This window comes from Vanessa atalanta, chromosome 24 (assembly GCF_905147765.1).
Source record: "Vanessa atalanta chromosome 24, ilVanAtal1.2, whole genome shotgun sequence".
NCBI lineage: Eukaryota > Metazoa > Arthropoda > Insecta > Lepidoptera > Nymphalidae > Vanessa > Vanessa atalanta.
This window is the reverse complement of record NC_061894.1, coordinates 726,198-753,340: the sequence shown is the minus strand read 5'-3', so window position 1 is coordinate 753,340 and position 27,143 is coordinate 726,198. Positions and strand designations below refer to the sequence as shown.

The 27,143-nt window shown below is 37.9% G+C and overlaps 1 protein-coding gene across 2 annotated transcripts in view; it reads right to left on the bottom strand.

Moving 5' to 3' along the window:
- LOC125073598 overlaps positions 1-27,143 on the bottom strand; it is a 136,551-nt gene that overhangs the window by 46,862 nt on the left and 62,546 nt on the right. The window contains exons 4-15 of one of the 2 annotated variants that reach the window (XM_047684482.1): positions 25,290-25,468; positions 24,898-25,061; positions 24,655-24,826; positions 19,801-19,938; positions 11,861-12,170; positions 11,604-11,718; positions 10,938-11,469; positions 10,780-10,868; positions 10,541-10,658; positions 10,360-10,457; positions 10,143-10,284; positions 9,957-10,038 (exon numbers count right to left, since the gene is read on the bottom strand). In XM_047684482.1, the coding sequence (XP_047540438.1) occupies positions 9,957-10,038; positions 10,143-10,284; positions 10,360-10,457; positions 10,541-10,658; positions 10,780-10,868; positions 10,938-11,469; positions 11,604-11,718; positions 11,861-12,170; positions 19,801-19,938; positions 24,655-24,826; positions 24,898-25,061; positions 25,290-25,468 (2,139 nt within the window). The remainder of the gene's footprint in view (positions 1-9,956; positions 10,039-10,142; positions 10,285-10,359; positions 10,458-10,540; positions 10,659-10,779; positions 10,869-10,937; positions 11,470-11,603; positions 11,719-11,860; positions 12,171-19,800; positions 19,939-24,654; positions 24,827-24,897; positions 25,062-25,289; positions 25,469-27,143) is intronic. The other variant, XM_047684483.1, reaches the window with a different exon arrangement.

Genomic DNA, 27,143 nt, shown 5'->3' with positions numbered 1-27,143 from the left:
AATAAACAAAAGGCGATTATTCGACTACGGGTACGGATACACAGCGCGCCCCTTGGAATACGAATTTGTCGACAATCCATTGGCGACGGAGCTGCGAGTACTCTAGTCGGCTAATCACGAGGTAACTTCGTGACCCCTGCACCCTCATTGTAGTGAAGTATTTACAATTTATCGATACATTTTTAAAGATATTAATATCAGCGATTTATTAAATTTAAAATGTTCACAAAATTATATTGTCATAAATTCGACATATTACAACAGATATATTACTTTGGAATAATATAACACCACATCGTCACTTCAAGTGGTAGCTGATTCATTTTTCACCCAGACGATCGTAATTGCGATTGAAGGCGATCATGATTTGTGCAGTTAACTACTGTTATATATTTAAGACATTAATGTTCAAGAGTACGATTATAACATTCTTAACTTTACTTATCAGAAAGTCATGCACCCGGTAAGTACAGTCGACTTGAATAATTCCTTCGTCTGCCGCCACTCGAGTCGACTCGGGTATAAATTATTTACATTACGTAGTTCCCTTCAAGTTAGGGCCGACAACTGTAAGATCATTAGAGGGATGAAGAAATCGGAAACACGATGTTTAAACACTACACGAATATAGTGGTGAATTCTTACTTTAATCATAAAAAATAAATCTTACTAATGTTATGTGACATGACTTACATAATTATATATCAAAATGATATAAAAACTACGAAAATATCATTAAAAAGGGCGCTTAAATTAAAGCCATTCGATCGGGTAGCAGCTTGTACTTTAAAATCAATGGAATATAATTTATTGTATTTTTAAGTCGACCTTCAATTGTCACTCAATATTACGATGTATTCGGCTATTAGTTATCTCTTTAAAAATATATCTTGATAATCCTTTTTAAATTAAAAGTAATTGAGAGTGGTTCAGCTGACTGGCACCCCTGTTTCCAGTGAATACAAAAAATGCGAGTCAAAAATAATAAAATGGAATTTGTAAACAATTAATTTGGTTCCGTTATTTCGTGTATCATTATTCTAAGCATATTTAAAAAAAAATGTATTAATTATTATTTTTAGCAAATTAATTGTAACTCTAACCGTATGATTAAGTTTTGTAAGTTTACGTTTGGTGAATATTTTTCGCCAAAACAAGAATCAGTATGCAACGAGAGCACAATAAATAAATATACATATATTCATAATCTATTCGGGTCCTAAACCATTCCACCGGGCAATAAGCTTAGAACATTTTTCGTTCATGCTTACAAATGTACGTTTTAGAAGTCGGTTCAGTAAAAGGAACGTTTGTGCAGGACTGTACAAAGTCATTACGACACCGACACGTAACCCTCGGAACCTTGTTGCCCGCAGCGTATTCGCGCATGCGCTCTATTCGCGTGCGTTTCCATTATCCCATTGCATTAATGCAATTTTAATATAAATGTATAATCAGTTATGAAATTGTTGTTTTGGTGTGTATAAAGTATTAAGAAAATGCACATACTGCAGCAAAACTACGTAACTAATCATTATTTAAATAGTTATTTTTTTCGTACGTGTTATCTAATATGATTGTTGTTGAAATCTTAAGACGAATCACCTCGCCTACTTAATAAATAGCTAACTAAAACAAAAATCTTCGACGTTTGTTTTGAGTTAGGCACGAACACATAAACAGGACAGACAAAGTGACTTACTTACAAATTTGTTAAATAATGTTACTCTATCCGTGAATAAAACCGTCCGTGAGCAACGAGCAACGAAAACGTTACCACAGCGACCCGAAGATTAAACGCTCGTAAAAAGAGGGTACCGCGGTAATAATGTCTTAATACCACTCCATGAACATAAAGATACACAATTACCACCTCTATATTCATAGGGATTAGAACGTTAATCCCTCGAAGTGACCTACGTGATATTTCAACTTTATATGACATGTGTCCATTTAGTAAAGACTTCGGGACCTCATAATGTTTGTTCCGTGAGCCATTGTGGTGTGAGTTCATGCGATTATGATGTTTATTTACTTAGAGGTGAGGTGGAAAATAGTGTATTTAACTAATGGTTAAAATTTATAGTCGTTGTCGGTACTGGCTCGAGTACTTCATGAACGTGACTGCTGTATTAAACGTTGTTTTAAGATATGTGTGGTCGACTAATGAAATAAATACATAGCGCCTTGTAATATGTATTTAAAATAGATAAGGATGTTTTAAGTAACGAACAAATATTGTATTGTGTGGAATTCTCGTTAAGTTTCAAAGGCAATAACTTCTACTAAGTTAATCTCCAAAGGTATGCTAAAAACTACGAAGATTTTAAGCATGTACATGGAAAATTATTTCACAGAGATTTCATACCTTATTATTCGTTTTAAAACTTAGTTATTTAAATCCTTGTTTATTTCAGTTTTGTTAATAACTTGTCCCACGTCGGGCGCCACTTATAGACGAGGAGAGAAAACAATTTTATTCGTTAGTCCACAAAACAAGGCGTAAACGCGCAACAGTGGGGTTAAAGAGAGCCCCGGCACCATTAGCCCGACCCGGCTGAATTATTCAACCCGGGACATAAAGCGGAACGCGACCGTGACAGAGGGAACGAGTCGTACGCGAATAGCGGTAAAACCTTTTACTTTTAACTATTATATTCTAGTAATTTTGGATAACTTAACCTTTATTAATATTATAAATACAATAATAAAATAATTTTGAAGACTGAATAGATTATGATGAAATTTGCTTTGGTAAATGAAAAGGGCAATGTCTTAATACCTTGAGAGGTTATAGAATATGTAGCATAAATGTGACGCGAACAAGTTAGCAGATAAAGTTGGAACAATGTAAGAAAAAAATGTTTATTTCCGACAAAAAGAAAGTTGTGTAAGGCTCTAAGGATTTCTAAGTATAACGTGAACCTGTCCTTGACTTTTATTTGTATATTTGAAGGTTGATTCTTTTGTTCTATATAAGTATAAGATTTTGGCTGTTTAAAATTTCCTGCCCGGTGTTTTATTCTCACAACCCGGGCAATAAGAAATCAAAGCAATATTTTGTAATTAAGTGCAAATCGCTTAAGCTTATAACTTTCTCTAAAGCGGATAGCGGAACACGTTGAGTCGTAAACAAGTGGCTAATGCATTTCATCTCAGTATTATTTCAGAGATGGGTACTGTGCTAGAAGATTTACAATTTCACTACTTGTTATATACAAACTAAAAATATCAAAGATAAGATTGCTCGACCGTTCCTTGCATATGGTCATATCGCAACATACTTTATTTATGTAAATTTTTGAAAAGCACTTTTTAATCTTCAATGAAACTATTTTTGAAGAAGTCTCTGGGATTATGTACACTACCCAGAAGGTATGTGGTAGAGACAGATTTATCACTTACATAAATTTAAAAACAAATTTAAAAATTTAATGATAATTAGCCTTTGATTTGGATAACAATGTCAAATACGATAAAGAGTTGCAGGCAAAGATTTTACTTTATCCCGCAGAACGAGCGAAGCGAAATCGCAGCGAGGTACCCTATCAAAGTTAACGTACGTTAAATTAATTTATAACTAAAGTATTACGTACATATGAACGGTACTTTAAATAAAAGTAAAGTAAAGATAAATAAATTAAAAATTTAAATGCACGTATAAGTCCGATACCATTTTGATGCCAAAATAAAATATAGCTCCGATATTACAGACAAGGTAGAATACACATCTGTAGCTTCAGACAAACTTAGGAAACAAACATTTCAGCCTAACGAACGTTGAGTAAACATATGCGAGCAAACAGCAAATTCATCCGCCGACAACATTTATATAGGAAATGTAAATATTTTTACTTTCTTCAAATGAATATAGCAGAACAAAATATATATAAATCAATTTGAATAAAGTTCTAGTTCAAATAGTATTCAAAGTTTCCTACTTATCAAGGTTATTTAAATAAGAATCAAAGTAAATAACAGCGGGAACAAATCCTGTACTTCTAAGTTTTTATGTGTTTTGTTTGGGTTGTGTTTTGCTGTTTATAATCCATCTTGTGGTCGACAGTAAAGTGAAACTTCGTGTGGAAACTTGAATGTGTCAGAAACTTTGTCACATGACATGTAATCCGCACAGAAGTACCGCGAACTAAGCTACGTACGTTCAACGGAGGCGTGGCTTTTGGTCACAAGTGTGATTGATATTTTGCAGTAATATATATCTACTATTATCTTCACTCCTAACCTAATGTCATTATCTAAGCTGTAAAAAATACCACACAAGTATAATACGAGAGATAAAAATGATTTACTGATTCCATTGGTTAGAAGCCAATGTATTCGATTTGAGAGAGTCAGACTGCAAAATAGCAATTTTAAACATTTTTTAGGTATACTAATTTACAAAAATCGATTAAGAGAATTTATGGCAGATTCACTTAATATAGTTTGTTAAATAGCAATTGTAAAACCCTACTTGAATAAAGTATAATTCGATTTAGATTTTTTAATTTTATACTCAATAATTAGCAATCCCTCGTATTCGTTGTTTTTTTTTTAAATTATGTACAATAATATGGTATTTATTGTTCACATGTAACGTATTAATATGTAATTAAATTATAGCTGAAATCATCAATTTATCTTTAAACAGAACTGTAAATAAATCATAGATATAATATTAATTTCTATCAAACTTGTGTAATTATGATTCAAAAGAGTTTAAAACAATACTTCGAATAAGTCAATTGCAAACTATATACCTAGAGAAAAAAAAAAAAATGTTAGTAATTTATTATTATCAAAGAACAAATACATAGTCGAGTACATCGGAATAGTTGGCTTATGGCTTACGAAAGGGACCAACGTAACGAGCTACACGCAATAGTAAAAGCCCACACAAACGTCGCCAAATAATCCGTACGACGACTGGGCATGCGCAGTGCGGGTAAAGGATTTATATACAGGAGACTAGCCGAAAGTAATGAACTGCTTCTATTTGATCGAATTATACTTATTTTTTACATTTTGATGTTATTATTGAATACTTATATTACTACGAATGCAAAAGTGTTTTAGGATGTTACATGCATAGATTGGACAATCTCTTACGAACCTTTTAATCTTTTATGGTCAAGAATACAACTTATCACATTTTTTACTCTCGCCACCGCTTCCATATCGAAAATATACTTTAAAAATGACCTTTTATGTAATTAACACATGTACATCATTGTCATGTTCCATTAATAGTTTCCGTTTATTAGTATTTGTTGTAAGATCAAATAATTTACAGTGTCGTAAAATGATCAGTATGCGAGCCAAAGGATAGCAAATAAAAGCAGCTCCACAAGTCTATTTTAATTATTACTCTTTACTTCAGTGTAAATCATAAATAAAATAATAAACGTCCACACCGGAATTTCTGATCGTAATATAAAAATAATCCCACAAAAATCGTATCAAGTACGTAAACTTTGACAGTGATTTTGAAATTTCAAGGGGTAAAAATAACGATGTCACAGTATGAAAGGCAAAACAAAAAGTCTGTTTGGACTCTTGGCGGGGATAAAATCGGACGCAGCGCTGTGGAAGCAAAACAAAGACAAAAGGGGCACGAGGCGGTATCGCCGACATCGCACGAGAGCCCTACCGTGTTAGAACAAAGGCTGGCTTTAGAGACATAGCTGTTGAACTATCGATATCGGTGTGTACGCTGATGCCGAGCCGATAATGGACCGCCAATATTACTTGCACTTAGTGTTGCTCGCTTTATGATGTAAATTCATGATAAATGTCACGCAGAGAAAGTGTTTCAAAAGTAGTATATTGGAGGTTGTTTAAAAAAACTACAACTACAATTATTGCTACAAGTCCTATTGAGTATATCGGAGGGTTAATGACAAGTAAATAACAACGTTTGATTGAAACAGTACCAGAACCAAATGTTAGGGGAAACTGTATTCTGAAACGCAGGAAATAATTTTAACCCGTTTCTTTAGATAAAAAATAAAAACTTTTGTTAAACTATATATTCCGCTGTCCTATAATAATGTTTCTTGACTCCATTTTTAACGCTTTCGTTCCAATATATTTGAACACCTGTTATTGTATAGCAATTATCGACACATCCAAACATCACTAATCCGTGCCGCAACGTACTCCACTAGAGGCCGTCACAATCCGACTTTTAGCGATACGGTTGAGCAAACGCGCCCGCCGGCTACGTGTGAGTGCGCGCCTTTGCATTCAGAGGGCAATTTTGTCCTCCGCTTTATGTCTAACCCTAACGTAAACAAGTCCCTATAGTCTTGGACAATGGAACAGACGAGTTTTTATTAACGGCGTCAACGAAGTCAATAACATATTAGGGAGATTTTATCCCACGGTAATCTTCGTATTGATTACGATGAAGTTAATTTAAATATTATCTTAACGACCTTAAATAAAGTATTAAAAGCAAATCATGATATATGCGCGAACTTAAATTGCAATAATATGAATATCGCTCCTAGTCTGTTAGAGAAATTGCAATTAAACTCAAAATTTATCAAGATTGGCGAAGGACGTACGTTAGACTATAAACCTAAAAACATTGTTATAAAAGGGAGATTTTCTGTAAAAGAATTTAAAGTTACATTCAAAAATAATAATTCTTTAACGTAATGTATCTTTGTTCGATATCAAGTGAATTACGAAGTTTTACGACAAACATGCTAGCCCCACGTCGGGCGCCACAATACTTAAACAGTTCTCTCGGAGCTTCCCTATCGTTTTAACGTACCTCGTTCAAAGCTGCATGAATTAACCCAACTTTATCTTACAAACTTTACAGAAAGTAAGCACTCCGGCGGAGTGGAGTTGCTTGGTTGAAAACGTTCAATGAGCTACTCTGAAGATTTATCTTTTTGCTATGAAATATTACAGTTTCAAGTTACGTCCTAGGATTGACTTTTTAATACGGCTACATTATATTTTACAAACAATTAAATAGCATTTCGTGTATATATTTACATATTACAACCCATTTATTTTAAATCTGTACATATAGATTTTGTTACGATCATTCAAATATTTTCGAATGCCTGTAATACGGCGGTAGAACTCCTTATAAAGACTATGGTCTAAATAAACGTTGGTCGCTGTGAATACCGAGATAAATCTAAATTAATGTGTGAATTTATTTTACCCTTTACGATATATCGTTTCTGAGGAATCAAATAGTTTTTATAAAACAATTAAATTCCATATTTGCTACAGACCTTAATATTGATATAAAATATTAATTTATATAATAAATATATATTAAATATTATATTCGATATGGTATCTTTATTTATCTCAAATAAATGCTCATAATGTCTCACTGATCGGCAGATGACTCCTCTCTAAATACGGTTTGAAGTTTGTTCCACCACGTTGCTTCACAGCAGAGCGCGAGATTTGAAAACTCATATGCATGTACTCAATATGGAATTTCGGTAACGTTTGTTGCCGATATTTTACCCGGAACTGACATTTGTTCTAACCATTTGTCGAATTTGACTCTGTTTGATGAATATTTCTGTAAATACGAGTATGTAGTAATTTACATCAATTATAATTATATATATAAATGAGTCATTCTTCTTTATTTATAAATATCGCACAATACATACACGACATACCGCATCGTGTAAATATAGCTCGCCGGTTTATGCTCCGACTGCACCGCACCCGAAGCGCTTTATTAATACAGTTGTTGGGTTTCTTCAAGATTATCTCGTTCTATAATAATAAGTTTAACTCGGAGCCACTTTGAAATTGTTTTCATTACAGTTTTTTAGCTGGTATGTGTGAGATAAGCCTGCACAAATAATCGCTTTGACATTATCGAAAAAAGCGAGATAATTTCGACATGTATTATGACAAAAGCCTGTGCAATATATAATCTGTGCTCGGTGGTAAAAGACATAGCGTGGGATCCTGCATATGTCAAATGACATTCTGCCACATGTAATTCTCCCAAACTGCATTGGAACGTCGTGGTTTGCATAAGTTCTAAACCTTATTAATGAGATAAGAGGCAGAATGAAGCGATAAATTCCTAACCTTGATGTGCCAAATCTTTGAACTACATATAATGTACTATTACAAACAAAAACAAACTGTTATAAACAACATACATACATACATACATACAGGCAAAATAGTTAAAATCCGTCTCTATAAAACTTCATATTGGATATTATGTTTAGAATGGAGCGCTGTATCGGAATAGTTATCATTTGAATAACCAAATGACGCCAGCCGATGTCCGAGTGGCGAAGGGAATTTATCGAATACTGAATCAATTCTGATATCGGGTCGCAGGTCCGTGACGTCACTCCCACTGGGTAATTGGGAACAGCGCGACGCACACGCTAATAGCGGATATAGAAAATGTGTTACAAAAAACATACATACTTGATATGTAAAGTTCATATCGTGTAAATGTTATACAGACTTTCCTAACTATAAAAATCGGTAATTACTTCGGAAAACATGTACATCAAATTTAAATAACGTATAGGAGTACAACAGTGTCTCTGTTGAAGTTGGATTATGTACTAATATTATAAATGCAAAGGTAACTCTGCTCGTTACGCTTTCACGGACTGAACTTAATTTTATTAACTTTGGTGTGAAGCCAGCTTCAACCCCACTAATCATTGAAAATAAATATAAATATTATTAGTTTAAATAGGACGGTAATATACGACCTAGGAGGTCGTTTATAGTCGGTTTATAGTCACCATCGACCATTTATTGCTGTTTAGCGTAAGAATGACCCATTAGCGAGTGGTACTGACCCAGACGAGTTTGCACATAACCCATCAACCGGACTTTCTTAGTTTTCTACTTTGATAAATCAAAACCCGCTCCGCTTACACCTCGCACCACGACCGACCAATCTACGCGAAACACCAATATGTTGTGATATCCTCGACTTCCTCTCATAATATCCGACCCAGTTACGAGATATCGCATAGTCCTCGACACACGAAATTAGGCCTAAATACCTACGCTTTAGAGACTATTTACCGCTTTACATCGAAACTTATTATCGTTTTGCTGAGCGATATTGTACTCTATTGTTTGCGTTATAAAGTTTGTTATTAGGCTGGTATTCTAAAAAAAGCACGAATGCCTTGCAATAAATTCCATATTGGCATTCATGAAGCTTCACGTTCCTTTCCGGATGAAAGTTAAGACAGTGATACGAAAAAGGGCTCGAGACCCGACGACATTACGGGATCACTTGGCAAGGGTTCATTTTTCTGTAATATTTCAATGTTATTTACGGTTTTGTCTTGTCTTAGCAATATTTTTGATATTTGAGAGTCACTAAACTGAGTAATTACAGATATATATAATAAATGCATATTTCTGTGTTTCTTCTAACAATTTATTTTGACGTCACGCCTTATTATATGCAGTTAAATCTTGCAATTAAAATTTTAGTTCAACTCTTTGATTTGCTGAATTGAACGATTGTATTTGCTTCATAAAATCAAGTAACCAATTTTTTGATTAAGTAAAACGCGCCTTCTTATCAAAATATCACAAGTAATCCATTGAAACGTTTCTCTCGTTTCGTCAGAGAATAATAATTGTGTGTTCAATTGAGTTCAAAAGAAAGAAACACGATAGGAAAATTTAGAGTATATCTTTATCACAAACATATTTAGTAACAAACATTTTGGTACATAAAAGTATCGTTCTAGGAGGAAATCCTGTTTAACCCTTATACTGACAGATGGCGTTCAGTTTTAAGAGCTTCGCCCGAGCTACTACGGGCACTAGCGGATAGATGTCGCTGTACGAAAATTTGTTCACAACGATGTAGACAGTTAAATTGTGTTTTATTTCGGTAGCACATGTAATCCGGCACGCGTAGCACGCATGCCGCTAAACTAAGTGTAAGGAGAGGCACGCACCTGCGTCTCGGTCGCGGCGGCGGTCGGCGCAGTGCTTGGGGCTGTGCCGCTTGGCGCCGCGCACCACCAGCGACTGCGGGATCTGGGCGCACACGTACACGTCTCCGATTACTGTCACTTCGATAATGAAATATTCAAAGGCCACCAAGGAGAGTATCGATGGGGCCGCAGCGGGCCCCGACTGACCAGCTTGTCGGAGCGGTCGCCGGAGGGCAGGCGCGCGATGGTGACGTCGGCGCTGTCCTCGGGCGGCGGCGGCTGCTGCAGCCAGTTGTACTCGCGCTTGTCCACCGGCACGCCGCGCCGCTCGTAGTCCGCCGCCTGCGTCCTGCGCGCACACACACACACGCTCGCGTTACTGAATGCGCCTGTCTTCCGCCAATCGGCACCGACACGGACTCACCTTAAGCTCTCGTAGCAGTCGAGGCAGATCACGGCGTAGTCTCCGTTCTCTAGTAGTAACGAATTCTCCGTCCGCCTCTGCATCAGGAATGGGAACTCCTGCGACGAATAATCATACTTAATATATGTAGTGCGGAGTGCGAGGACGGGAGAGATGATGGCGGTGGGGACGGGGGAGTCACCTTGATGGGTAGCGCGCGTACTCTTTTTCTGTAGGTTTTGATGCCGCACAAATGACAGTGGTAGTCGTGCGTGTTGTACACTCGCCTCTCCGCCGGACAGCCGCCGAGCGCCTCGTACCTGACACACACGCGGGCTATTTTATTATATTCACATCATATAAATATACAATAGTGATATATTCCTAACTGATACGTATTCTTATTTTACAAAATATAATATTTATTCGAGACGTGCTCACCTTCTCCATTGGCTCAGCAGCGAGTGGTAGCAGAATGTGCAGACTAGAGCCGAGCCGTTCTCTCGAAGCTGCTCCGCGTTGGGATGACTCTGCGACAGGGAGCACCGTTACGACGTGTCGGGAGGAGGGGGCGAGACGGGGGCGAGGCGGGCACTGACCTGGTGCGTGAGCAGGCAGGGGAAGTAGGGCGCGTTGCCCTGCGGCTGGCCGAAGAGCACGCGCGCCAGCGTGAGGTCGGAGTGCAGGCCGCACAGGAAGCAGTAGATGGAGGTGCAGGCGCTGTTGCTGGCCACGGTGCGCTCGGAGGTGGTGGAGGGCGGCGTGGGGATGACGCGCTCGCCGGCGGGCGGCAGCGGCGACGGGATGTTGTAGCGCCGGTGCTCCAGCGGCACGCGCTCGGCGTCCATGAGCTCCCACTGGCGCGCCAGGTGGCGCACGCAGCGCGAGCACGCCAGCACGCGCCCGCCGCGCGCGCCCGCGCCGCCCGCCAGGCACGGGAAGTGCATGGCGTGCGAGTTCATGTACTCCGCCACCGTGGACAGCCACTCCATGGACTGCTGCGGGAACAGCCCGGCGCACACGTAGCAGCGGTACAGCCCCATGCCGTTCTCGGCCGCCAGCGGCGACGGCGCCAGCGCGCCGGACGGCCGCTTGCTGGCCGCGCCCGGCTTCATGTCGTACGGCTTGAACCTGCACGCGACACGCCGACCTTACATTTATTGAGACATGTGTTCATCGGAATACGACGACGAGTGTACGTGATGTATTAGGTGTGATATATTGCAAGGAATATGACGCCGTAGTAACAACAAGGTTTACCTCACCTAATGTTATTGGTATGTGAGTTGTTGTGCGCCGCGTTCGGTTCGCCGTTCTCGCTGTACGCGGGGTATTTGTGCGGGATGCTCTTGTAACACGATGCGCAGATCTGAACCATGCCTGAAACGCGACCTCACCTTTTATATACGTTTGCAACGCACCATACGTCCCAAGTCAGGAGCGGAGATCTTACGTATTCAAATGAAAACCGGTAATCGGCGCAGTCGAGTGAAACGAAGCGATTGTACAATGAGTATGAGACCTTGCGGGCTGATGGGGCTGGCGTCGGGGTGCGGCTTGAGCGTGGTGATGAAGGGGTAGTAGGTCTCGCGCTCGGGGTTGGGGCAGCAGTACACGAGGCGCAGCTGCGAGCTGGGCGCGGACACGCCGCACACGTAGCACACGAAGCTGGCCGTGCTCTGCGAGGGCGGGCGCTCCAGCGACGGCGAGTGCGCGTGCGCCGCCACCGACTTGTCGCCCGACGACGCCAGGCTGAGCGGGCTGGGCGGCAGCAGCGACGGCGGCCGCGTGCGCAGCGTGTACACGCGCTCGTGCGCCGGCACGCCGCGCATCTGCAACGCGCCAAGGGTTAGCGACGTGCTCCGAGTGGTGACGCAAGTCACAGTAAACAAATAGAAAGACTTTCGATTAATAAAATTCACTTCGCGATGATTAAGAAATTCCGTATCGCATAATCGTATCGTTCCGGCGATACTAGTGAAGATTACCGATGGATATCTATTTTTCATAAATTAAAAATTCCGATAGTAACTTTTAGGGCAATCCGATAATTTAGATATCGATATTAACATTGGCTTAAAACGGATTATGTTCGCGTTGCGACAGTATAACGTTACAAACTCATGCCATTTGACAGGGATCGACGACGTGGTAAATCCCGATGACGACATGAGACATGATATTATGAACAGAACAAATTTATGCATCGTGTCGTCTAATATACGGAATAGTTAAAAAGTATTATACGTGTACATATGTGACGTGACGTAAGTAAATAACCGAGGCGCTTTGAGATATACATATGATTTCATAGTCAATAAATTAATTATTTATAGCAATCATTTTCCTATTAATCGAGAATATTCTCACGTGATTCCAACGCGGTACGTAATTCCATGCCGCGGGTTATCGCGACGATGTCAAGCTTTAACGATACGGTTATCTTTTAGGTCTTACGATACAAGTAAGTTCAATTATTCACTTGTATCAACAGGCTCATGTTTTTAAAGTCATATGATATAAATAAAAACGGATCTATAACGTTACCCTATGGCACACCGAACCAAGTTAAGCTTTACGGTCGCAAGGTAAAATAATAAATATTAAGTAATAACAATAATAATAACGAATTCAACTTGCACGTGATTTAGATGAATGCTTTGAGAACAGATAAGCTTACGAAACATACAAGTCGAATGATAAAAAACGCCAACGAAATAAAATGCAAGTCATAAATCGATAACGATATTGTGAACTTGTATCGTGAACGTCGATAGATGGAGTCCGTCACCGGTCGACATTCAGCCATGTGGCGGCGCGACCCCACCGGCCGGGTTATCGCCGCTATCGCCGGTCAGCGGGTCGTCGAGGACAAGTGAGGTGCTTTCATCTTTTGACGATACTGTTTTATCGTCGCCTTGAAGTTAAGTGGAAACTTTACAAAATTTACTCACTCGTTTATCAAAACGCTGATAAATAAATAATCTAATATTAAAGTACTAAAAACAAAGCGACCGTTGAAGTGGATTGGTTCTCTGTTCTGTTTTTTCCTTATATTGTAATGGTAGGCAGGCCTCATTGTAATTGGCCACCACAGACTCACACACACCTATAGACATTGACGATTTATGAAATATGAGCCATCATTTTATTGTCACTACACCGTCAACCTTCGGAACTGTGATGCTGTCCCTTGTGCCTGTAGTTACACTGGCTCACTCACCCTTCAAACTGGAACCGGAACACGACAATGCCGAGTGTTGTTGTTTAACGGTAGAATGTTTGACGAGTGGGTGTTACCTACCCAGATGGGGTATCTATTTGATATGAATAGTCTACGATACGGCTTGATCGATAACCATGAATACATAATGCATTTTCTATGAAATATTTATGTTTCATTAGGATGATTATCATACTGTCAATATTGTTGTAACTTGTCTGACTAGATGATGCTGCCATATCAACTTTACTACCGTGCATCAGATAGCTTTGACAGTTGATTTAAATACGAGTACTAAGTCGCATCAAACTACATACATCGTTAATGTCAAAGTCAAAGTCAAAAATCTTTATTCAATATAGAAGTGTTTACACTTGCTTATTGATAGTCAAAATCTACCACCGGTTCGGAATTTAACGATTCGGACCTGAGAAGAACCGGCGAAAGAAACTAAACGGGATATATTTTTTTCCGTGTTACAAATTGTTTTACGTACGTAAATATAAATCGATTTTAATGTTTTACTATTTAAAACAAGGTTCTGCGTGTGTACTGAGGAAGGACCTGGCTTTTCTGTATCCTTATTGACATGTACGGACAAAATCATGATGATCGCTTGACTAGTAAGCATAACCAACAAACAAACTTACTTAAAAATCAAAGTCGAAATATACTTTATTCAATTAGGCACTTGAGAGCATTTTTGAATCGCCTTTTTATATCGAATTTAAACTATTTCGCATTTATAATATTTTTTTGAGCGTGTAAAACTAAAATATAGCGTTTTATGAAACATATTACATTAAATCTTTGAATGGAGCATATAAAATGGCTGCATTAATGTCCACCGCCAAGTGAAACAAATTTAAATAAATCAATGAAAGATAATATCTCAGATAAAACCGTTAACGAGATTATACTGGAACAGTATATCATTATGTACATACATATATATCGTACATCTTATCTATAATTTTGATTATTTGCTATAATATTTTATCTAAGTATGTAACAGCAGATCACTTATAGCGATATGCGAATATAATACTTACACTTATAGATAACTTCACGAATATAATTTAATTTCGAGTTTTGTCTGATACTAGCAAACAGAGTCGGCTTCGATCACTTTCAATTTATTTACAAAGAAAGATTAAAATATTGTCACGGTCAGTTATCCGATCGCCCATTTCACAGCGAACGATTTTCTTGGTTGCACATCATTTGGAATCGGATATATCTTTCAGAGGAAATTATTTCCGACTTGAAACATAAGAAAAGTTATAGCTCCGCAATATGCATGATATAAATATAATTTAGATTAATAAATGTTGATTTTTTTTTGAGAATGGTATCATTTGTTTCTGAGATCACCAACAACAAACAAACAAACAAATTTTACTCCTTTATAATCTTAGTATAGGTATATGATAGCAAAAATTTGAATAGGTAAATGAAATCACTACGAGGTACTATGCTAAGTTACAGATTGTATATGAATAATTTTCTCACAATTCAGATATACTTTAATAATCATGACAAATATCGTTGCGGTCTTAATTATCACTCGTGATTAACTTCGATAAGTAAATCACTTCATTGAACACTCGAACGTACTTGAAATATTAATTTCCAACATTGTAACAACAATAAACGACGAGAACGCTTCAGATACAAAATAATCGATACAGATATATCGAGGGCCTGTCCGAGAGCAGTGGCCGAAAAGTAAAAATAAATATTATCTATAACAAATGACCTTTATTAATTTCAAAACAATACTGATAAGTTTACACGCACCTCATGAGAATCTACCAGTAAAAAAGACAGCGTCCTCAATTATGATACAAGCAATGCTGTCTTCTTCCATCAAATGACAAATCAATCGTGACAGAAGAGAGAAAACTTTTCACAAGTAAAGCCGATAATGTTTAACGTACAGACAAAAATAACTATCTTAAACAACAATGCGTATCATATTAAAAACTATTGATTTATAAAATTAATACACAAAACTACATAACAAAATGTCATTGTCTCTTTCTAATACATGAAGAAAAAACGTGATAAAAATATATTTATCAACGTTATAATCCCTAAAGACTTAATCTTAAGTACAAGTTACACCGCAAAAGTGATGAAACCGTACATGTTATTAAATCAGACGTTGTAATGTAAAATCAACTTTCCCTCTAATCTTCTGATACGAAGAAAACACGATCATTACAAGTGGGTATTAAAGACGTTTAAACATTACCGATAGGGACGCGCCGATAGCCGAGTCAGAAGTCACTCGGGTCGGCGGGTCGCTCGGACGTAATAATTCCCATTGGATACGATAACACATCGCACAGAGAATTAATAGAACCGATTGATAGTACAGTGTGTTTATTGTAAATTGATAAAAAAACAGGTTAATTGAGGTCAGACGGCGAGAAAGTCGAGCGAGGGGTTAATGTGTAATTTTAATTAGAAGGATTACGTCTCGAAATAATAAACATGGAACATTGATTCCGTTTGTTTAAAAAAAAAAAACAAATTCGAATGGAATGGAACAACGTAAAATTTAAATCGTTTCTTTGAAAGTAGTACGTAATAATTAGGTTTTATTTGAACACAATATAAATTTCGATTATAAAATTGTTTTTATCGTAACGATATGTAAACAATGAACTATTCGATGCAAGTGTCAGTGTTTACACAAAGACAATGCAAAGTGTGGCCGTCTGAAGCGAACTGGGTAAACAAACAAACAGAATACTCGGAGATATTTTCATGTTAGAGTACACTACTGTCACTGTCACTTTTGTACATAGCGAAAATTAAATTAATTTAATCGTAACTATTAATTATATTAAAATCTATAACAGTAGCGATCCGCCCCGACTTCGCACGGGTGCAATTAATTACTAAAGAAAATTTATCATTATATGTTTTCCTTAGATGTTTTACTGAAGATTACCCCTACATACAAACAAACACACTCCTTTTTAATATTAAAGATTAAATAAAGAGACGTTTTTTTGTAAGACCTAACTAAAAAAAATACTCAAGCGATATACACAAAACGAATACTAGAAGTTGTAGCTCATTACGGAGGTTTTAATAAACTAATACTGTATTTGCTTCGCAGCTTCACCTACCTTTAATTTAGACTATTGACGTGACAAGCGTGAATTTCCTATTCTTGTTCCAAATAAATAAAAAGATAAAATCAAAGTAATACTAATCTTAATTCAAATAGGCTCACGAAAAGCACTTTAGCCTCATTTAAAGATTTATGCCTTGATAATTTAATTACTAAAATAGTTCTGTTTAAAAAATTTGGAATAAGCGAAAACAATTAATAATAATTTTAAAAAAAAAAACGTTTTTTGTTACAGAATACAGACGCAAAGTTGTCATCGATATTGACAATTTGAATTGGCCTAATTGACTAACTTCATAAAAATGTCTAGGAATATTAAAACGATGCAATATATAAAATAAATAATCAATGTATTAAGTAAAAAATGACAATACTATCTGTACTTTTAACACTGGGAATCTTAATCAAGTTTAATGCTATCAATTTATTATTTTTTGTATTTTCAATTTTTTCAATAGTTTTTCAATATTCAAGATGTATAAAACGTATATTACACTAGCTGTTTTACCCAAAGTTGAGATACTCTATAAAGAGGGTCATATGATCGTATTACCAATTCCCTAATTTTGGGAACTCAGAGCGCTTGCATGTCTTTTGTGCCTGTAATACTAACACAACAATACTGAGTTGTGAGTGATGTTTGGCGGTATAATATGTGGTGAGTGGTACCTACGCAGCCGACTTAGTCAAAAAAAACAGTCAGTATTGCTATTTCGAGAGCAATACTGACTGTTTTAATAAACAAATAGTAATGTAAAATAATTTAACGCATTACGATTATCTTAATATATTTTATAACGTAATTATAATCTCATAAAATAGGTAATAGTTTTATTAATGGAAAGTACAGATACGATAACAAAACGAGACCGACATATACATATTTTAAAATTAACTGAAGGTTTCGAAACAATGGGAATTCCGAGATTAAAAGAGATTTATTATTATTATTAATATCTACAAAGGCTAACCTTGATTACCCGATGAAAATATATTTTTTTGTAACCGCCCTGACAGTGCTGGGTTTAAACCGCATGTGACCGATTTACATTTACAGATGCACTTCTCACAAATACAAGTCAAGCACATGAAAATTCTGTGGCACTTGCCGGCTTCGGACCGGTATGAATCGGTTAAGATTCACGAGTTCCTCGAGGCGATCTAGGCTCAGGTTCATAATCGGCTAAATAAGAGAGACAAACCTTTTCAGTAGCCGGAGACATAATCGTAAACAATCCGTATCCCTATCCAGTCAAGTAGCAATCCAACTGAAATCGGATACACTGTCACAATAAATTCACTATTCACACGTAATACACTCCGACGTTTCGCATATTGTAACCGAGACGTCCACTTTCGCAGACGGGAGACGGGACACGCGGGCGCCGAGCGGGCGGCGGGCGGCGGGCGGCGGGCGGCGGCGGGCGGCGGCGCGGTGGCGGGCGCGCGCGGAGTGCCGCGAGCGCCGCGAGCGCGGCGGGCGCGCGTCATATGATCGCTATCAATATTTGCGGTCGGCGTTAGGCCACCTCGCATTCGACCGTCTTCTTCGAAAGTCGGCGTGATCGAAAATATTTTATGTCAACATTGAACTGTGGACCCACGTCGGCCGCGTCCATTTCACTAATTTATTACGCAGGTCACGAATTTCTCTTATTTATTTATTATTTATCCAAAAAATCCTTATATTTTGTAAAATAATTTTATCGTTTTTTAAATTATAGAAGTTACGGTATTTAAAATGGCTCACTAACATATCACCCAATTTGTTATATTATATAGTATACATATGTGTTTAAGTTTAACATACACGACTTTGATATTATTTATTTATTGATTAGAAAGAACGAATCACTTATTTTCCAATAAATGTAATAGATAATATTTTTTATGACAATGGAAATGTTATATTTACAACTTCGATGATAAGAAGTGAATTGCGTCTACGGGCTTATCGGGACTCCGTTGATCCTGCCCTTTGGGTCAATTTATATCTATCTGTTTTCGATATGAAATAAACAATACAATTTATTACATTTAAAAAATTTGCAAATTAATATCGCAAATACTTAAGTTAGTTTGTTATTGAATATTACTCATTAAAACATAAAATTAACGCCCGTCTCTATATAGTCTAAATAAATCAAATTACGAAGCGCATCTTACATACAAAAATCTTCTGACAACGCCCCGCGTCGTCTATTTAGTTTAACTTATATTGCTTTAGTTGTTTTTTTTTTCAGTAAGGTTTTTGTAAAACGTATCCTCGTTTTTTAGTATAGATATATTCATATTATCAAATCCTCTAACTAAATATCTCAATAAGGAATCGAAAGAATCAGTAAACATGAACAGAAAATTCGACGTAACTAGACGATAGATTAAAAGTACAGCCATATGGTAAAAAATTAAACAAAGTCTTCTGATAGAAGCGTCAAAGTAATCGCATTAAGAAATATATAATTTTATAATGATTAGAAATATTTTTAAAATAAATATGATTTCAAAATAACGATTAATCTTTGTCTAAACAAGTATTAATCAAAGAATGACAGATGATAGCATCGAGCCATCGAGTCGATCAACGGAGCAGATCGACTGTCTCTTATCTTATCATTTAAAAAAATCCTTTTATCACGCACGCTCTCGCGCGGTGTTCTTCTGTCGATGATTTATTTGCGAGACTGATTTTATTATTTATTCTTTAACTAACGACCTACTTTTGCAGTGAATGCAATCGCTCGGTAATGTTACTTAAAGTTAAAAGCGCAAATGCCTATTTTTTTGAAAAATATGACCTAATCAATTTTGCAACGGGTACTAATTTAGTACTTTTACAATTTGAAACCTAACAATTAAACAATTCCACCATCTCGCGCGCAGTCGAAACCTCGTAGTAGCAAATAAATTACGAAATCTGCTCCGTCGCTTCTCCGAGACGAGTGCAACGTACACACACATTGCACTCGTCATACCGGGTCTTGCACAAACAGTGAAGTGTGTTCGCAGAAGGCATTCGAACGAACTATTTACGAGATTATGTGAAGTGTAAAGATGTAATCTGTCGGACAGAGCGGAGTGGGAGGCGCACCTGGTAGGCGCTCCACTGCTGCAGCAGGTGGTGGTGGCAGGCGGCGCAGGCGCGCACGGTGCCCTGCGCGTCCTTGGGCCGCGAGCGCGGCGGCCGCGGGTGCTGCTCGCCGAAGATCGGGAAGTACGCCTGCTTGTTCTGCAACCAGAGCGCGGCGCGTTACGCGATACGCACGCGTTACGCGTTACGCACGCGTTACGTGTTACGCGCGCGTGTCGCACGGGGGCGGCCGTGTGCATCGTTTATGTTATTTCAATTATTAACTATGTGATCATTTTAAGCATATAATACATACATATTTATTCAATGTGAAAACATACTCTAATGAATGGCATGCGTACTCGGGTTCTGTTGATTAACGTATTATATCCTGTATGGAAATCGACTAATTCTAACTTCATGCTTTTTATCATCTATGCATACGTACGTATGCAAATAATCTGTTGTGTGTATGTAACATGGTAGATGTGACTATGAAAATAGAAATATACTTTATTTGAGTAGGCTCTTTTGATTCATCATGTACTTCATTAATTTTAATATCAAGCAACCAGCGGCTCTATATTTTATTGTACCGAGAAAAACACAATACGTAGGTACTCCATATTAAAAAAAAAAAAAAAACAAAAATAAACGTTTAATAATTATATATGACAATATATTTGTGTATCGAACATTCAAGATCTCTCCATTAACTCTATAATGTATATTGTAACGTAGAATTACAATATACGGAATTTTATTATAGAATCGAATACTCCGAAAGCTTGTTATCTCACGTTCATCCCTACTTATTGCGTCTCCTGTGGCGCCACACGGAGTCCATACAAGGAGCGACTTGCCTCCTGGAAAGCCACCTCGTCACATAAAAACAGGCGAGAAGCAATTTTTTCCTGTATGTAGTGCGTAATAACGACGTGTTCGTATTTCGTGCGTGTGGGTGAAAAGGGAACGCACGACGTAAACGTGTACGTTTATGAATTTTTACACCCATGCCAGTGGAACGTTGACGTGCTGTCACCTTTTTATACGAGCTGAGGTCATGATTTTTTGTTGCAACATAAGTGCAGCAAGAACACTAATGACGTAACGACTATCGATTTGAGACGTCAGTTTACGTTAGCAATTTACGAATGCGGTTGCAAATATAATAATGTTGGATCCGTAAGTCACATAAATATATACTCGTGGTGTTTCCATTAGTAACTAATCTCAATTCATTAAAGCTATTCATTGAATACTCGATAAAAAGCCACGTCAAGGACGCGTTCGCTTCCAAACGATGCGAGACGTAGTGTTAACAAAACAAACAATTTTATTACATGAATTTTAAAAGTTAACATGTTCTTTTTATAAACGGCGATAATTCTATTTACATGATGTTTGTTTGTACGTGTGTCGGTTGTCAATAAGAATACGCGCGCCCGTCGCATCGGCGCGCCCACCGGCCGGCGACAACCGGCTCGGCCGACGTCAAAATAAATATTGATCGAGAGATTATCTTTATTTATAAACGTCGGAATATACAATCGATTCACGTCATTCCAATCATCAATACATGGGGCTGGTAACGTATTGCAATATAGTCATTAAACACATTGAATCATGACAAGACGCGAGCAGAGCAGAGTTACTCCAGGAAAACTTTAGTAGGCGTATCCACCATCCAACCCACCTGTGAGCTAAAACGTTTTCACGCAAAGCACACAACGCGACGCCACGAATACAAGTAAAGCATTTATTTACGTTTCATTTTGAATAAAACTAGTGGCATCAAGTTAAACGTACCGCGTATTTTATAAATAGCTTTAAAATAAAATTATTACAAAATGTACACTAGCAATTATCACGTCTCGTATCCCGAGCGTCAACCGGAACTACGCCAGCGGTTTATAATATTTTAATATTTCATCGGGCGTTAAGCTCTACATAATCCTGCACTGAATAATAACATGTATAATAACTAATAAAGAACTTTATACTAATTATTATTAAATAAATAATCAGCAGTAAGCAGATATAATAAATAACATATATAACATGATAACGTTACACTATCGCGTTTTTTATGAGTTGTTAAAGCGTACTACTGATTGCATCATTGTAACTATTTATGACGTCACCGGTCACTAAACAATATTTTTATAAACTCTTACATTCATTGTTTATTATTTTGGATTCGATTTTATTTTTTAAGACATTTATTTCGTCGAAGAAAAACTTCGGGAGGAAGCTTACGTGTGTCTAATTTCAATGAAATTCTGCCACGTGTATATCCACCAACCCAATCGGGGCAGCGTGGTGGAGAAAGCTACAAAACTTCTCCACAAAGTGAGGGGAGGCCATCATGGGATATTAATATCGTATCACTTGACATATAGTCTATTCCAATGGAAATAGGAAAAAAGATAAACAAACCTTAGATTTACGTATTACATGCGATTTGCTAATAACTCAGCTGTATTGTGCACTACTAAGGATTTATCATTAATATATCTTTATTTATCTTTTTTTATTTATTTTTTATATTTGTGCCTTTGGTGTACCATTTCTATAGTTTCGAGGCACATCAGACGACCTGTGTGGTGTGCCTTTATGTTATAAATTCCAGGCGTCATCAAAATCAAAAATAGAGGATTACAATTGATGTTAATCTTGTTTCTAGTTGTGAATTTATGTCATTCGAACGAAGTGCGGGGGCGACTCGTGTTATCCCCGAGCGATGGTGGTGAGAGTGGTGTCAGTGGGGGTCGAGGGTGGGTTATCAGCGGGGTGGGGTGAGGTGAGGAGTCGCGGCACGTCCGGGTGCGGAGATAGCGGCGATACACTGCTGACACCGGGGACTGATTTTTACACCAATAATAATTATGACTAAATATTTGCTATTAAATTATATAATGATATGTATAAATATTATTGGCAGACAGCCTGACTGACGGCCCGCCTGCATGACTTGCGTAGGCATTGAAACTATGAATAAAAGATTTTTAACAAAAAAAAAAAACGAACTCAATAGCATATTACAGCAATCTCTGCCTTGCTGGTATTCTTCGAAGAGTTTTCTGGTCTCCGAAATTTAACATCAGATCCTAACGAGTTTTAAATGGAATAAACTTCTTTCAAAACAAAAATTAGGATGCGTCGGTAATACGGTTACGCCTGAACATACCTAAGAATCTAATCTCTCCCTTTTTTAAGTCGGTTAACTCCCACCATCGGAATTGAGATGTTATGTTTGTGTAGTAGCACTGGATCACTCACCTGTTGGAACGGTTCACAACATACTATGTACCGCTGTTAGACAGCAGCACAAATGCCGAGTCATTTATATGTAGGTAACACAGTCACGTGTTATGTAATTCTTAAATTAACAATTCAAAATTGAACATTACCAACGATTTTGATTTCAGCTGTCGTTATGTGTCGTTATATGTATGTTATGTATGTTTCTTTTTAATTCCTTCAAATATTTGTATTAATCGTATGTATGGGCAATGAGTTTTTTTAATAGGTTTATCAGATTACTCGGAAACATACCTTAATAATAATAATTTAACCGAATCTGCCATAAATAAAATTTGGCTATATGCAAACTATCCGGATTTGTACCGCCGTTACAGTTACATATTTACTTGTCGTTTATTCGACCGAAAATCGGCAATGCCTCTGAGTTTTGTGTTTCGGTTTGAAGGATAAGTGAGCCGGTGTTAGTATCTGTGTTACGTGTACTACAGACATAACGGACGTAATATTTTATAGATTATATAACATATATATATAACAAATAAGATCTAATATGTATTGTTTTGCTGTCTCTACTCGTCATTGTCTCACGCACACTAAGACAGCTTGTGAGCACGAGCGTCACTCGTACTAATACGCGCCGATACTGATTTAACGATAGTCGCTTTCATGAGTAAATCGTTCTCTACAACCTGAGCTTGACAGGAAATTGCACCGTCCAAGTATTATTACAGTGGCAGTCTCTATGTATAGAAGTGACCAATATATTTATTTTATTCAAATTATCACAACGAATGATTAAACTAGTAAAATTTAAATTAAGGACATTAGTATCACATCAATAACAGATACTAAATTATCAAATGCATAACTTTGTTTTGTCTAATTTGGAACTTCGCAACGTTCAGATGTAACCTTCGGATTAAAAGGCGTTTTTAATAATTTGATGCTTGTTTCGCGCTAATTTGTTTAATTTCATTTTAATCGCGTCAATCATTTCGTGAACTCGCTTTTACATTTTTATCTATTTAGTCGATTCCATATTTCCATTGCATCGAGATAGAGCTTACTGCATACTTATAAATCATTTACGGGACTCGTTTGACGACTCATGTTTAAATGAATTCATATTATCTTACGAGTATTTAATGATTAATTAATGGTCGATGACACAGCTAGTTGATGGCCCAAAGATTCCTCTCCTCATAATGCAACGGTCGGCAACCCGACACGTTCGAATGTTAGCAACGTCCAGATTCCGCATCGCTACTTAGAATTTTAAGACAAAACGAACTCAATAACTTATAAGTAAACCGAGCTGGGAAGAGAACCCAGGACCTAGGGATCTAAAAATTAATAAATTAGCCACTAAACTTCGTAGGATGTAGTTATTTTAATTTTCAATTTAACGTAGAACACATCATGCGAGGGCGTGTATCCGATTATGTTTTCTCCTCCGCGGTGACGTAGATAAAATAATATGTTATATAAAGATGATAAAAAATTTGGAGTTCGTATAGGTCGATTTCCATACAGGATATATATACTATGTGTGGTGAGCGGGCATCGCATTCGCGATTCGCGCAAAGAGTGCGTGCGGGTGATGCTCACGGCCTTGTCCTTGGGCTCCTTGGTGTGCAGGTTGTAGAGCGTGCCGCGCTTGTACTCGTCGCCGCACACGTAGCACACCTCCGTCATGCAGTTCTTGTCGGGCATCGACAGATCCAGGATGTCGCGCTCCGACGACGACGTGGAGTTGCCCGAGTACACCGACACCGTGGACCTGCGGCACGAGGCGACCCTATAGCGACCCTCGGCGACCTACGCCCCCCGCCCCCCGCGCCGAGCACGCACCTGACGGCGTCCAGGTAGCCGGCGGGCTCCGACGTGCCGGAGTGCTGCGAGCCCACGGAGATGACGGACGGGTCGCGCGCGCGCAGGTCCAGCACGCCCTCCTCCTCCGCGCCCGCGCCGCCCCCCGCGCCCGCCGCGCCCGCCGCGCCGCCCGCGTAGCGCTGCTGGAACGATTGTGGAGGCACACGTTTATTAACGTACTATATCAACTCTTATCTTTTGAATCACGTAGATCTAGGGTACAGCATGTGCCTGAAGTACATTTTAAAGTCGTTACAAAAAGGTGTTACCTAGCTCACTTAATATCATCCAAAAAAATATTGATAAGACTAAATGTAATCAACAATGATATTGTACTTGAACACCTATAATTTTAATTAATGAGTAGTTACATTGTTAAATTTGGTCGTGTGATTTTCCTTCTTCGGCGATGCTGTCCGCGGGGGATCTGCGAGGGGGCGGGACGCGGGTCGAGGCGCGGGGTTGGCGGGCTCGTCTCTCGTCGCGTTCGCCTCCGCGCCCAGCCCGAGCACCTGCGCGGCGTACTCGCCTTGGAAAGACATGTCTGCACCTGGAATTTATACAAAATATTTGTCAAATATTTGATTCAGCATCGCTATTAGACATTCTGGAATTGTTATCAGCGAGTAATAGCGGGATCAACGTACTTTATAAGTAAAATACTCTGTTATACTTATTTACCTATTTACAATTCGTATCCATTCAAACATAAAATCGTAAAATATTTAAAAAAAAACGCAATGACATCAATAGTTACTCAATTCTATCAGTTCTTTCATAAAAAAGATACAAGGAGAAAAAAAATGTCCCAACTCATCTTTAAATGATATCCTACTTCCAACGAACTAAAACGTCATAATCCACAAGTACCAGAACTGGCAACGCCATTCCCGCACGTAGCCCGCTGACTCAGGCCGCGGGTCGCAACCTCGACACGGTCAAGCGAAAGCGGCCCCAATACATTTGATGAACATGACGCAATGAGACAAGGAGTAAGCTTTTGATACTATCTAGGGACCTTTAACTTACAACAGTGGGTCGCTGTGACGTCACACCACCACCATTCAATAAGTTATATTTAGTTTTATTTTTATGTTAGGAAGATGTTATTAGGCCTACTAGCTAAGTCGCTTCTTGTTTTGCAGCGGCCTGTATTGGTAAAGTAAAGATTGCCATCTCTATATTTAAATTGTATGGATTATTAGATGCTGCCTCATCCGCGTGATCTACAATTTATTGATATTACTCGCGCGCAACCAATTGCGACACGGTTTTACTAATTTAGAAACCTTTGCAGACGTGCACAGGACAACTAACAGTAAAGTAACAGGCTTCCTCCCCTATTTGGGGAGAACGTTCGAAGCTCATTCTAGCGCACAGATTCACATGCAGATTACTTCATGGTGTATTCCTTCAGCGCTGAGCACAATGAATCATAAACACAAATTAACCAATTAAAATATATCAATTAATGTTAATTTCTTTATACAGCTCTACGATTAAAGCAACCAGTAAAAGTGCAGTGGCATCCTAAAACGTCAAACTGGCCGGTGGTAGCACAAATGCCTGACTGATTCATGACCTCGCTGACCCTTTAAACAGGGACAGAGCTATTTACAGCCGTGGAATAATCAGCGAGTGGGTGGTGTCTACTTCGACGGTCTTTCGGAAACCTAACAATAAATAACCAATAAAACACATTATTCACAATTTACATACAAAAAATTGGCGAAGTTCTTCCAAAAACGGAGTAAATTTCGACCACTTGTATTATTCGTTCTTATTAACAGTAACTTTTCCATGCAGTTCAGACATCGCTGTAAACTCCCCAACATTGCCACATATAAAAAAATGATCTTGAACATGACGTCTCAAGTGTTTGTACAGCCAACTTGATTAAAGCGTACTCGGATTTTTGACAAAGAACATTTAATTGAAAATACAAACTCTACTAGGTATTTGATTAAAAAGTATATTTTAATCAAACCTAAATTTCTTAAGATTTTAATTATCAAAAATGTATGTAGTTACAGTAAATATGAGCCCTCTTAACTGGAGTTTTATAGATCTTTATAAGGTAATAATAACCAGGTTAACCTGATTTCTGAGAAAAGAGATATGGAACTGTAAAAAAATCTCACGAACTACGCTTGCACCACACCGTTAATATATCTCAATAAAAGAGGTCAAAAGACCGCATGTGCGCAAAATGTTACAATAATGAT